Source organism: Chanodichthys erythropterus, chromosome 18, assembly GCF_024489055.1.
Source record: "Chanodichthys erythropterus isolate Z2021 chromosome 18, ASM2448905v1, whole genome shotgun sequence".
Lineage (NCBI taxonomy): Eukaryota > Metazoa > Chordata > Actinopteri > Cypriniformes > Xenocyprididae > Chanodichthys > Chanodichthys erythropterus.
Genome location: NC_090238.1, coordinates 25,022,133 through 25,037,322, shown reverse-complemented (window position 1 = coordinate 25,037,322; position 15,190 = coordinate 25,022,133). Strand labels below are relative to the sequence as shown.

The window sequence follows — 15,190 nt, the reverse complement described above, 5'->3', positions numbered from 1 at the left end:
TTAAAATATTTATTAAAGGTGCCCTAGATTTAAAAATTGAATTTACCTTGGCATAGTTAAATAACAAGAGTTCAGTACATGGAAAAGACATACAGTGAGTCTCAAACTCCATTGTTTCCTCTATATAAATCTCATTTGTTTAAAAGACCTCCGAAGAACAGGTTACGTAACAGTCGGGGTGTACGCCCCTAATATTTGCCAGCCCATGTTCCCAACATTATGAAAGGCATTACACAAGGGCTAGGTAAGCAAGCAAGGACAATAGCCAAAAATGGCAGATGGAGCAATAATAACTGACATGATCCATGATATCATGATATTTTTAGTGATATTTGTAAATTGTCTTTCTAAATGTTTCGTTAGCATGTTGCTAATGTACTGTTAAATGTGGTTAAAGTTACCATAGTTTATTACTGTATTTATGAAGACAAGAGCCGTCGTTATTTTCATTATTAAACACTTGCAGTCTGTATAATTCATAAACACAACTTCATTCTTTATAAATCTCTCCAACTGTGTAGCATTAGCCGTTAGCTACGGAGCACCATCAAACTCATTCAGAATCAAATGTAAACATCCAAATAAATACAATACTCACATAATCTGACGCATGCATGCAGTATGCATGACGAACACTTTGTAAAGATCCATTTGAGGGTTATATTAGCTGTGTAAACTTTGTTTATGCTGTTTAAGGCAAGCGTGAGCTCCGGGGGTGGAGAGCGCGAGCAATTAAAGGGGCCGCAACCTGAATCGGCGCATTTCTAATTATGCCCCAAAATAGGCAGTTAAAAAAATGTATAAAAAAAAAATCTATGGGGTATTTTGAGCTGAAACTTCACAGACACATTCAGGGGACACCTTAGACTTATATTACTTATTTAAATATTTTAATAGGGTAGTTTTTATTCATTGAAAGCCATTAAGGAAAGTTTGACTTCTCACAGGAGATTAATAATATTAAAATCTTGTAAAAAAAAAAACTTTCGATGGCACCTTTAATAATAAAAAGTGTAATAAACTTTTTGCAATGCAGTAAATAAAATAAAATAAAATAAAATAAAATAAAATAAAATAAAATAAAATAAAATAATAAAATAAAATAAAATAAAATAAAATAAAATAAAATTTGGGGACATGACTACCAGGTTAGGAACCACTGCTTTAGAAAAACAAATTTTTTTATTTTTAAATTCAAATCCATTTGATTCTCATTGTGGATTACGCTGAATTGTGCATATAATGATTTGTGTTCAGGGGTATTCTGTCAATCTAATGAGAGAAAGGACACACATTTCAGATCGGATTGTGGCAGTGACGGAGATTGGAATAGGTAATTAGCGACACCCTTACAGTTAAATGAAATTCATTTGCTGTTTAATCATCTATGTCAATGCAATATGATAGGCAGTCAAAAGCCAAATACAGCACTGCAATCTCTGTATGTATATCTGTGTGTTTGCAAGGCCCAGATGAATCACTTTGAGCCCAGTGCATCTGTGTTTGAGGTCCGAGAACAAAACAGATCACTAAATTAAAAAGCATTAACTTCTGAGGTGTGTGTGTGTGTGTTGGAGGAGGGGAAGAAATGGATCAATCAGCCCAGCCCTGCTACTCCAGGGAGTGGGGGAGCCTGTAAGTGCTATCTCTAGGTAAATCTTATTTAATGTTTCCCTAATTAGAATCAATGCAACCCAATTTCCAAACCCCATGCCTTTGTTATGTGCAAATAATCAATCAGGTAGGCTGGGACCATGGCTATTCCTCTCTGTTTGTGAAAATGGAGAAAGAGATAGAAAAGAAAGAGAGAAAAGATACAGAGAGCTCAGAGACAGACTGATAAAAGCCTCTATTAATGGGACATTGCACTAAAATACGAAGACGCCTTACAAAACCTAAACATTGGTCTCTATGCCCATGCAAGGGTGGACGTCTTTTGGATTACCAGCCGATAAAAAAGCCATCAGTGGAGATTTATGTTAAAAAAAAAGATATTTGAATCCATAATTTAATTCAAACCTAAGCAAAGGCAAGTCTTAAACTTGGAAACTTGGAACCCAGACAGCTAATTTCTATGTAGATAATGGGTAAAAACCAAATAAAACTTATGATAACAATGGTAGCATAAATGCATCTTATTTAGCTCCAAAAAGATTCATTCTAGATTAAACAAACGCAAATTAAAAATGGCTCTTTTAAATGAAAATTGGGAAGCATGCCATACTGAGTGCTTCATCCTGTTCATTTTTCAATGAGTGGTCTGTCTCCTCCCCATTATACTGTCTCTGAACAAAGTCCCCATCTTGCTAGCATACAATAGCAAGGGGAAAAATGAAGTAATGAAAGTGGATGGGAGCTGGACATAGAGAATAAGCTTTAAAAGAAGTTGCTCTGGGTGGCTGGAAATAAGCCTGAACCTGGAAGGAGGGATCAGCAGGATTAGGCAGAAGGTTATTCAGAGCGCCGTATTCCTAAAATGATTTCTACCACTGTAATAATTAAGATTATTTCCACTGCTATCATGCATAAAAGCATATTGTATTCCAGGAGAATATGCTACTATTAAGTAAAAAGGCTTTAGGGACAAATCTGTTAAGCGCTGCCGTGCTGTCTCTTTGCAGAGCAGTCTGACAGCGCGGAAGCTCCGGTATTGTGGGTTTGATGTCTTTGCCAGATTGGATTTAATCCGGATTAGGCCTCTCTCTCCCTCTCATGCTCGCTCGCTCTCCCCTAACACACACACAAGCACAAACATCTTTGTCGATTGGCTCTGTCATATACTACATCTCTGTCTTTCTTGTTTTGTGTCCAATTTCCTGGTGCATTGGAAATAAGGCACGCCACTGTAAGGTGACATTGAGATATTAGTAAAAGAATCTGTATTTCATCTTTTTTCAGTTGTGACAGATGCAAAAAATTGTAAACTGAAAGAGATAGTTCACCCAAAAATGTTTACTAAGCCTTTCTAACCAGTAGACTTTCACAAAAGAAGAAATTATTATTTTTTCCATATAATGAAAGTTAATGGGGTCCAAAACAACACTGGACCCCACTGCCTCCTACTGTATGGGGAGAAAAAAAAAAAAAAAAAATCATCATTTACTTATAATTATGTTGTTCCAAAGTATATAGTTCCAAATCTGTCAAATCAATTAATTGCAATTAATCGCATCTAACATAAAAGTTTGTGTTATATATATATATATATATATATATATATATATATAATGCATATATAATATATATAAATAATAATATATGTACACACAAATATTATGTAAACAAACTTTATGTTAGATGCAATTAATCACGATTAATCGATTTGACAGCCCTGCTCTGGAACAACATGAGGATAAGTAAATAATGACAGTTTTAATTTTTGGGTCAACTATCCCTTAAATTAGCACTTAGTATAGCTTAAATAATTGTTTGTATGTGTGAGAGAACAAAAAACTCTTCTTAAAATAAATATAAGAAACAAGAGACACCTAATAAACACAATGTAGTTCTTACATGGCTTTTTGGGCGGCAGAGCCAGTTGAGGGTTCAAATAGGGGCTGTTTTCTGCATCTATCCTGCGTTTGTATTTCTGTCTTCCACCGCGCACACGGTCCAGTCTGACGCCTGATGAAAAAGAGGAGACAAGAAAAAAGACAACATTTACTTTCCACACATCATTTTAGCACAAACACAACCTCTTCAATAAAGCAGTCAGATAAGCTGCGCTGTCACTTTAAAAGCACTGCGAGTGGAGCGGGCCACTGTGAGCCCGCCATAAACGGCACGGCAGCTGTCAGTGGCCATTTCAGGGATGTGGACAGGAGATGACCAGCTGCTGACAGACAGGGGCACAGTCACTCTCTCCATGTGACATCCGGACACGCACCTGCCTATCTCCCGCTTGTGGCGTGTGTGCATCTTTAAATCACTCAACTCGCAACAGAATAACAGGTAAACAGCAGAGAGCCATTTTTGTGGTGTTAAGGCACTTCCTCAAAAGTCTCGGTGACAACAATTACAGGAGATATTCAGGGCATTCAAGTACTCATGTGAAGCACCTCACCATGTCTTTAAAGGCCGTCCCATTCTTCTTCATCATTCAAAGCTTTTGTCAATATTTTTCCCTCACAAAGAGTGCAAATAAAGTGTGATGGGTGGGTAATTTATTGAGGTGCGACGGTTGTGAAAACATTCTGAATTCATCTATCGCGACCTGCGATTTTGATGAGTGCAGAGCCTTAAAGACCTGTCCCTACTTTTAATTAATTGACACACAAAAGAGCCTTAATTTAATTATGCAAACCTCTCCAGGGGATGGGCGGTTTCCGTGGAAACCACTTAAAGGTGGCCTAGGCCCCGTTTCATGTTGCATGCTGGAGAGGAACGGAATGGACATGAAGGCCCAGTGGGCCGGCCCTCATTTCACAATTAAAACACTGGAATTCTCGTTTATCCGAACAGCGCTCAATCGGCACCTCCGCTGGGCTTTTAAGGCCTGACACTCTGAATAATTTAACAATGAGATGCACCTGTCTCATATCGAAGATCACTGACTGAAATTTTGAAGTGCTGGTTATGGGTTTTACTATATTTTAGCTCAATGAAATGTGAATCCATTGATTTCAGTTAGGATGGTGAAAGACAAAAAACACTCAATGGGAGATTCTTAAAAATTTTAACCCAAACCAAATATCAAGTTACATCCTTACTGACAAAAGTGAAAAGCTAATTCCTATATGTAACTCTATTCCATTTATAATGTCTCTTTGGCCAATATACCTTGTATAATTTATAAAATTATTATTAAAACATTTATATATATAAAAGCATTTTAATGTATATCTTGTTATGATAGTTAATTATGGTAGTTAATTATGGTAGCGTATAATATAGTAATTAAAAAAAAAAAAAATGTGTTTATTTTATGTAATATTATCCTTCACAAGTACAGATTTCTGGGATAAATAGAGATACAATGGTATCATTGATGCCTTTCCGAATAAAGTATAGTGACCATAGCCATATTATTTCCTCCAATAGATCAGTATTGCACTGTGATTGCCCAACACACAAGCGTATTCTGAACGAGTGATAATGAGTGTTAATTAACTTTGACCCTGGCTGGTTGTTGATTATGTGACATTGTACTGCAGGACAAAAGCAGATCTGTGACCCTGTTTGCTCACATTTCCACGAAGGAACACACGTCCCACAGGCTTCGTTTTACATGAGAATGGCGGTCACACAAGATGTCACATTGCTAGCATAACCTCCTTGATGCCAGCACCCGAAATATGCAACAACACACGACTCTCACATGTTGACAGCCTCTCATCTTAACAAGAGCGACCCCCAGCCAGAAACCGGATCCTGCCCCTGTCCGGGTGCTTGGACTGCAGGGTTTATTGGGCTAATTCACTGCTACAGACATGCTTGTAATAGCATCACCTGCAGCCCCGTGCGGCATCTTATATCTCGCTCCTCAATGAAACCTGCATCTGCCATCCAGGTTAATGTGGGTCTGATATATGGTTCTTTTATTAGCCTGATTGGTTGACTTTTCCTGGATCTAGAACAAAAAGTGCAAATGACAAAACCAAAACTATCAAACTGAGTATGTATAACTGTGTATATAGTTTTGTATTCAAGCTCCTCATCTTTGTAGGCCTGCAATGCACTGGAAATAGATGAGGAATTAATGCAGCACAACCCTGAAAGATGCCGTCTATGGTGGGATATTATTAGGAGAGCCTCTCTCAATGCTGAAGGAGGATCGTTCAAGGATTTACATGCTCAAAACAAAAGAACATTGGAATAAGTTACCCTTTGTTACTGATTTGCAGCCAGCTTTGTGGCTTCTCTTATATGGTTAAGATTAAGATGCAGCTACGGGATGCCGACCCAGGGGCGATCGCTACCCTCCACAAACGGCAAGTGTGGCTTTACACCATCGGGATACATCTGTCTGCTGATAGACCTTCTATCGCCACATGACTGTAAAGCAAGCAGGCGCCTGGCTGCACATGATGCGCCGCTGGGTCGGGTTTCACACAAGCGCAGATACAAAGAGCTGCTGATTGTTTGTTTGACGGCGTATCTATGGGCCCACGTGAAATGATCTTAATGAATTGCACTGCTTCATGGGACGAACACCACAAAAAAAATCTCTGATATTACAGTCTCAAAACAGAACAAATAGCTCTTATCATACAGTTTATGTGAATGTTATGGGTTTCCTTAAAAATGAGGGTAAGACAATAAGAGTTCATTTAAAGGGACAACAAAAAGAAAAAAAGAAATCTGTATGATTTTTTTCTTCTTCTGTGGAACACAAAAGGAGATTTACAACAGCATGCCCAAGCTGCCCTTTTCCATATAATGAAAGTAAATGGGGACTATAGCTTCAAGGCAAGGTTTTCTATCAGTAATGACTTAATTTTCAGTCATTTGCACAGGCATAGCTATCATATACCTTAAGAAGACTATATCAGAAGAATATAACCTTTTATGATTTTTTTGTTGTTGTTCTTTTCGGAGGTTCACAGCACCAGTCCCCATCCACTTTCTTTATACTGAAAATAACTTTTTACATAGAACATAGAACTTTTTAAAGTACCCCTGTAGTCAATAATTTTTTCCCTCAAAACTCATCTTTGATCACCAAAATTACAAAAAAAAAAAAAAAAAAAAAAAAAAAAAATTGTAATGCCTTAAAATAGCTTGAATGTAACTCTAAACCCTTACCTCATTTATTTTACACAGATTTATGAATATGCTAATTAGCCCCGCCTCCACTCACTTGCACAAGCTCAGAGATCCACTCGGTCAACTTACTGAAGTAAACGCTGCACGAAGGTATCGTTTTTTACAACGTCGGACACATAACAGTAATTAATATGCTTGACTATGTTATCAAACAGCTAGTAATGTGTTGCTAATGTTACACAAACCATGTTCCCATTCGCCATCTAAGTCAGACAGCTGCCTTCTAAAAATCAATATCCTTAGAAACTCTTTGAACAACTCAGAACGTCAGTGAACAAAGGCATATAGTTCATCATAACATCGTAATACACCCACTATATTGCTATATCTACCTGATTTTTCATATCAACAGAAAAATATACTGGCTAAAGCCCACCGGCCCGTTGACATGATTAATTACAAGGTCATTTGTGATGTCACAAACACCAGCGATTTAAAAACTTGATACTGTCTTTAGATCACTGCAGTTTTAAAGAGAAAATTCTCAGCAATGGTGTTGACAATGGTGTTTGTCTCATAGACTGTAAAAAAAAGATGGACGACGCGGTGCCGCTTCCTTCCATTGTAATGAACTGAAGCCAAAATGGGCAGACGAATGGGCGCTGACACGTTACATAATACGTCAAAAAAAAAAAAAAAAAAGCTTGGAGCCTGGGAATGCGCAGAAGGAATCGTCAGTGGAGCCCGGAGGCGGAGTCGTGGTATCAAAATTCCGCCCAGACGACTGCGTCATCATTCATGTATTTTAAATAGACTTGAAAATTATACACAATTTAAAATTCTACCTATAAAATAATAGGCTATTCTATTTCTAGAGCAATAATATTTTTGAAAAAGCAAATTCAGTAGATAAACTCAATATAATATGCCACTATAAACTCTATATCTATAAACTCTAAATCGTCAGAAATGGTTCTGCCATTTTAAATAAAGTTCAACTAATGTTACAGGAGATCGATTGCTGTAATTGGAGTAGGCTATCATTAGTTTTGTCCTGCTAATTATTATTTTATACCCATAAAAATATTAAGTAACTGCCAGATAATGATCAGCTGCTTTTTCCCCGGCATGGTTAACATTAGGTGTGTTATCTTAACTAATAACGTTTATTAATTAGCTTATGAAGCCCACATTTACATTGTTAAAGAAAAAAGTTCAGTGATCCGTCAGATCCTGTAGGTCGGTTAGTACAGTTTACTGCTGAACAACTCATTTTGTTGGTGTTAAATAACAAAGAAATCGAAAAATAATAGTTATATATCTTCAATCTCCCCTCGAAGCTCTGACAGTCCTTTCAGAAAGTTTTATTTGAAGCAGAATTTATTTTTAAGTTTTCACTGAAGTCTCATTCGACTGCATTGAGAGGGCGGGGTTTATGACCTGTACTGCATCCAGCCACCAGGGGGCGATCAAAGAGCCCGCAGCTTCACTTTTCAGGACGTATGAGACACACCCAGTTTGTCTTAAAGCATATTAAAAACACCACATTTTATGTTCCACTGAAAAAAGAAAGGGATTCAGTTATGGATGGCATGAGGGTGAGCATAGACAGAATTTAAATTTTTGTGTGAACTGTCCTTTTAAATAAGAGGTCCCTATAAATGATATAAATAAAATTATAGTACATTATTTTCTAAAAAACAAATAATATTTTTCTAAGTTCTGTAATTTCTGATTAACTTCATACATTAGGACTAATGTGGACATGAAACGCTGTTAAAGATTTCCACAGCAAAAGGCTCAGTGTTCATGCAGGCATACAGAACAAGAAGAAGTGGAAAAAGAAGATTTGATTTCATGCTGCTGTAAATCCCCAGCAGATTACAAGATTTTACTGTTTTAATTAAGATGACAAACAGACTAATTTCTTCATGGTGAAATCCCTTTTCCCTTGTTTTAAATTATCCTACTATCCTCTCCGCACATCCCCCTACATTTTTATTAGGACCCACAGATGACCGTAAACTTCTTACAAGGCTTGTTTTGAATTTCATAGGTGGCGTGGAATCCTGCAAGGCGTCTGCAGAAATTTACGGGGAAGTGTGAGAGAAACAATCAAACTGGCAGCAACGTGTGCCACTTTTAAAAAAGACTAATTAATCAGACGCGTCCAGAGAATTCCGATGTCTCGAACTTACATCATTATATTACACCTATTCTTGTTTAGTAGTCAACAGCATGCGTGCAGACACTCTAAAGAGGCAAGGAGACTGTTGTTTTGGCCAAGGCTGATGGGCACTGAAGAGTAAATCCGGCAGCCAAATTTCTCGCAGCTGACATGCATAAACACTACGCCGCGTCCACTCAACAAAGGCTTAAGTGTTCGCAGGAACGTCAAACGTGTGCTGATAGTTCAGTTTCTTTTTACAGGTGCTATGCATCACAAGAGCATGGCTTGTTCTCTGATGAATATTTATAGAAACAAGCACTTAACCAGCTAACTCTAGCTACCAGAATAAATCTTACATCAACAGTTTGTCTACAAGGAAATTGAGACACTGACCAAAGCAAACATGAGAAGGAAAGAATGTTAATATGATTTACTTACTACGATTATTGTGGATGACACTGTAGCCCAGCAAAACCACTCAGTCCTCTACTTTTGCGTCATTATAGTGATTAATATCAATGATATGAATGATATCTGGTGCTTGTCAGAGTCCAAAATTAATACCACACATGCAAAATGGTTAGTGAATTGAGAAAATTACAAGCTATAAATATTACGTTTACACTTTATTTTAAGGTGTCTGTGTTACAGTGTACTTATATATTTAAGTATTGAGTAATAACAATTAACTACATGTACGTACTTTAGGGTTTGGTTTAGGGTTAGTCGCATGTAATTATGCATAATTTATAGTTAGTACTACAGTAATTTCTTGTAACATGTAACAAGGACACTGTAAAATAAAATGTTACCAATATTACTTACCTGCTATGTACTTGGATACAATGAATATTTCACTTTTTTTTTTTAACAGAAGAAAAAAAATACTTCTGAGGGTTTTTTTTTTTTTTCTAAAGTTGACTGTTTCGGCATCTCTGAAACATTTCAGTATTTGCAATATTCAGTCTTTCACTCTTAGAAACTTCAATTAAACCATGTACTAAGTTCCAGTTCCTTGTGAAGGTACTTTCCACTGGTAACTCTATACTATTTACTTGCCAAATACAATTTGAACTCACATTTGGCTCTCGATGGGTGTTCATATCGGACCCTATAGTGCTCCTCTTCTCTAAGAAAGCACATTTAACAGTCATTAGGCGCTGACAGAAATGAACATAGTGTAAAAGTACCAGTAAGCTGCCAAACTCCATTAAAACGTTCACCTTAACTCTTTCTCTCTCTCTCGTAAAAGCAGATATTCTAAAAGCATGGCCATGAGAAAATCACAACCCAGCTTCATTCTCATATTCTTGCTGGTTCACTTTAGCTAAATCCAAGGGGGACCAAATTGTTTTAGTCAAAGTGAGCTTCCAGTCAGCAGCCCTATTCCACCGAAGCCCACATCCTCCAGTCTATTCCATTAATGCTGTGAGCTTTTATGTGGAAAAAGCTGTGACCTATGGCAAAGGGCAAAACAAAGCGTGTCCCATGTGATGAGGGCAGCCCAGCAAGCAGGACACCCCATTCTGAGAAAAAGAGCGAATCCCAATTGCAAACAGCAGAGTTTACACACAAGATGCAAATGGGCAATGGACAAATGAACATGGGCAAGCAACAGGACTGCTGGTTGCCAGATCCCCTGAGATCTACAGGAATGAATTATTAAATCTTCAGCGGGACAATGAGAGAGAGAGCGCAGGAATAGGAGAGAGGGGGTAGACACATACTGTCATCTGAATCTTGCTCTTAATCCAATGAGAATTTACTTTCTATGCCGCTGTAAATGTTGGTCGCTAAGCTGTGGGACAAGTGCACTCTGTGGTGCCATTCATGCATAAAATGTGGATTTCTATTTGATTTTCTGATGTTTAAGCCTGTTAAATTCCCCCCCGCTCTCCTGGCACAATCGCCTCCCCTTGAGATGCACTGTAACGTAATTACATTGAGAAGCAAATATTGACAGCATTTGTCTTGAGCTTTGAAATGTTCAAATTCCCAAACAGGAAAACCAAAAAACAAACAAACTCAGAATAACATCTGGGTTCTGTATTTTGATTGGCCGGCTACAGAAATTAAACATTGAGGGTGGTACTTTGAATTCTGGAATATCAGAAGTGATGCTTTGAATTTCTGACGGTGAAAGATTTTCGTTCGTGTTCAGCTTAGCCCTTGACAAGGATTTGCATCCTTTGAAAATGTGCTGACCACCGGCAAGTAAACAGACGTGACCATCTTGACAAACAAGTCAGGTTTGGTGTGAAGGAGAGCGTGTGTCATTGTGTGTTCAGAAAAAGGATGCTGGCAGTTTGTTTCGATTAAATAGTGGGCACAAGTCAATGACACATTCTAGAAGCAAAGAATAAAGGCCCCAAACCTCCCCAAAGACATAATCACAGCAACTCAGAAACCAAAAAACATATGAAAGAAATTAATCTTATGATTGCAGTCTCACTAAGCTGCTAACAGCCTAAAAAGAGTCACATCGCAGGTGAGTTGGGTTACATGAATAACTAGAGGTTTAGAGCTGCTTGTTTAAAAAGAAAAAAAAATTCTTGTATGTCTTGGAACAGCTAAATAATCTTTTTAATAGATTCTGAAACTATTATATGTAATACTAATAATAGTATACACATCTACGGTGAAGATCAAAGTACTATTATGGATGACTACCAACTGTATACTATACTTCATCAAATAAAATCAACCTGGAATCAAAGTTACTTTAAACATGATTCTGAAAAACGGTAAATAGCTGTAATTTTTACTAAATTATAATAATAATTCAGGAATAATAATAATAATATATCTTAATGGAACAAATCTTAAGATGCCCCACATTTTCTTTCTATGAATCTCTCATATAACTTGGAAAAATGTCACATTACAGACGTAAAATGAGTCGCAAATGCTGTTTCACTGCTTTTTCACAATGCTTTTGTTGTTTATGGTCTTAATATTTCTAAATAATATAATATTTCTACATAATATTATTAAAAAAATAGGACTTTTACAGTTTTAATACGAATATCCCTAAGTTACAGTATAGACATATGCACAGGATCCCAGGAAAAGCTCACCAATGTGCCATATCTCTCTCACTCTTGTTAATTTTGGGCCAACAGTCGATCCTATAGTACCTGAAAGAGACCCTCCTCCATCACCGCCCACCCCTCTGCACACAACTCTCACTTAATAAAGAGCTATCCGAACAAGCTCATTTATTTTCCAGAAAATTAACTCACTTTCAGTCCTGATTAATGATTTTAATCTAAATGAATCAAATTAAAAATTGAAAATTATATTTCCAAAGCCCACAAAAAGGGGGAAAAAGACAAGGAGAAAAGACCATTCCCACTTAACAAATGAGCCTTCAAATATTAAAAGAGGAGCAGGAGTGGGTGATCCTAATGAAATGTGTCCGGTGCTTGGCTGCCTCTCCCTACACACATGCAGATCCAGAGCTGGAGAAAAAGGAGATGCACAGAGAAAATAAAGAGATAGGATAGGGGGAGCCCTGCTCATTGTCCACAGAAAATCCGGAGAGAATTACTGAGCTATCTACTTACTTTAATTATTGTGTCATGCCCTGTCCATTCTCAACACTACTTTAAAAGAGAATGAGAGAGAAGCGAACTGCAGGTGCCACGGTCATGTGACTGCAGTGGGCCGAAGCTAGTGAGTGGGCATTGACTGATGCGGACAAATTTACTGCGATATTTCGGCACAGAAACTGGCGGGGTGGCTGGCTGTGTTTTTTTCGGGGGTTTGTTGCTAACCTGCCAAATGCTTGGCTGACTTAATAGACAAAGTGATGAACGGCGATCATTTTGGGGCGGAGGAATATTGCTGACTGCCGATATTGGAATCACTTCTGATTGGATCACCATCGGATTTCCCACTTCAAACGGCAGTGTACATTGGAGAGAGAGGGGGGGAAATCGGCATCTAGGTCAAATTGACATGTTTGTGCTTGCTTGGCGAGGGGAAAAACACAAATGGAGTGATGGAAAAGGCGTCCGTGAGTGGAACGGTGTCACTTGTGTAAAGCTGTTATTGGTTATCGAGTCGTGGCTGTTCAGAGCTGAGCACAATTTTATTATGACCCATCTTTCATCCAGGATCCCCAGTATAAAGGACACTGAAATTTTAGGGGGGTGGCGAGCGCTGATGGAATGTCATCCAAATGATTGAAATGTTGAAATTCATAATTGGAAACACAGTGCTATCTTATGGCCCTCTCCCTCCACACACACACACGTACACAGAGCTCCGTCACAGCAGCAGAGGCATGTGTGAGGATGGGCACGGCAGTGGTTTTTATGGTAATTGAGGCAGTTATATGAGGTGGATGTGGACAGCGCCTTTCTTCTGCCGAGACTTAAAGAGAAATAAGCGTGCGTTATCTTCCTGCCGGCAGAGCCGCCCTATTGTTGATTCAATAATACAAGACGGCTCTTATCAGGGCTCGGGGTGACTGATTGGCAGGCCGATATGTTTAGACAATGTGCCGTGTTCAAACTGAATTTACCCAGGCCTCCGGTCTGCCCAGGAGCAAGCAGAGCAGAGCGAATTAACACCACACAATGGACTGAGACTCTTTCAACTCTTTCTCTACATGCCCCCCTTGGCCCATGTCTTTTTCTGGACTAAAACACACAATGATTATGATGATTACTGCGGTTAACGGTTATAATAGCAATAATAATAGAAATAATAAATGAAAGCAAAATAAAAGCAATAATAAAAAATAATAGTAATATTAATAAATAAAAATCTAAATATAATAATAATATTAATAATAAAGGTAAATGAAAGCAAACAACAACATATAAAAATATATTTTTTTATTTAAAAAAATAAATAAAAACATAAATAATTATCAACAAGATTAACATGAAGGCACACAAAAAAACAAAACAAAACAAAAATCATAAAGGTGCAGAAGGAAGTGCAATGAGAAATGTTGCTTTAGTTACGCTAGTCAACAAAGATCAAAATAAATTTCGACTGTGGTGAAAAAAAAATGCTATCACAGACATTTTTATCCCAAAGGGATTAGAGGACACCAGACTTAGCCGAAAAACTGTAGTTAATTTGCTTCATTTTTTTTTTTTTTTTTTACCAAGGTTATGCAAGACAATGTTTAATTCGAACGTGATTAAAATCAAAGTTTATCTGTGACAAAAAATTTCCAAAGAGAACTTGTTCCATCTGAAAGGCTTTAGAGACCACTGCATCAATGCAAAATCAAATTGTGTTTACATTTGATGTCCCTGTTTAATTTAAAGAGACACCCAGTGGTGGGCAAAAGATAAGTCAGAATGAGGTGTTAAAAACATATGGGTGTGTAGGGGTGATATATCGGCAAGGGGAGGTGCTGACCAGCATTGCGGGATCAAAAGGAGCGATTTTTTTGCCTTCATCTGGCCTGATGGTGGAATAAATGAGAACAGATCAGCACTGCGGTCTGTGGGCAGGTGGCTGTCGGCTGTCGGCCGTCTCCCAGCCATTAAATTGCTGGCAAGATGGAGGGCCTTCCTTTCCTGTAGCCACACTTACAGATCAAACAGTGACAAATGAGATGTAACTGCACTTGTAAAGCAAGGCTACAATCTGTCAAAGTACAATATAATTTGTGATCTGACGTGGCAACCACATTGTCTACTCCTGACATCTCAGCTTGCTTGGGTTTACCTACAAAATCTCACAGGTTTTTTAGTTTTTTATTTCCCTTTCACATTCTTTCAAAGCTTTTTTTAAATGCACTGATTGTTTGAATTGTGGAAGATACTGATTTTTGTTATGGTTTATAGCCATTATGATGACCTCTGGTCCTATACTCTGATTTTTTTTTTTTTTTTTTTTTTTAAGAAAAGCATTCAAACTAAATCTCCAACAAAAACAGTTAAAATATACATAAATATATGTTATTATAAATATTATTATGATTAAATATTTAAGATAATTAAATGGGGATAAAGCCCTGATATCATCAGCTTCTAATATTTACCTACTCAGGCCATTAATAATAATAATAATAATAATAATAATATGTAACTGTAAAATTGTTGCAAAAATATACAAATATTTATATTACATTTGGGGAGAAAAGCTCTGACATCATCTGCTTCTAGTATCTACCTTATCTGGCTGATAATATATATGTTATAATAATAACATAATAATAATATCATACATATCTACATACATAATGCTTGATTTTATAACAAATAGTAAGAAAAATATTTTAATCCATCGGACAAACATGACTGGCATACAGACAGACAAAAATAAAGAGATATACAAGATAGATAG

General features: G+C 37.3%; 1 protein-coding gene across 2 annotated transcripts in view; it reads right to left on the bottom strand.

The window, feature by feature from the left end:
* The window catches only part of esrrga (estrogen-related receptor gamma a), a 151,307-nt gene that overhangs the window by 25,968 nt on the left and 110,149 nt on the right, over window positions 1-15,190 (bottom strand). For both annotated transcript variants that reach the window (XM_067367065.1, XM_067367064.1), the window contains exon 5: window positions 3,514-3,624. In XM_067367065.1, the coding sequence (XP_067223166.1) occupies window positions 3,514-3,624 (111 nt within the window). The remainder of the gene's footprint in view (window positions 1-3,513; window positions 3,625-15,190) is intronic.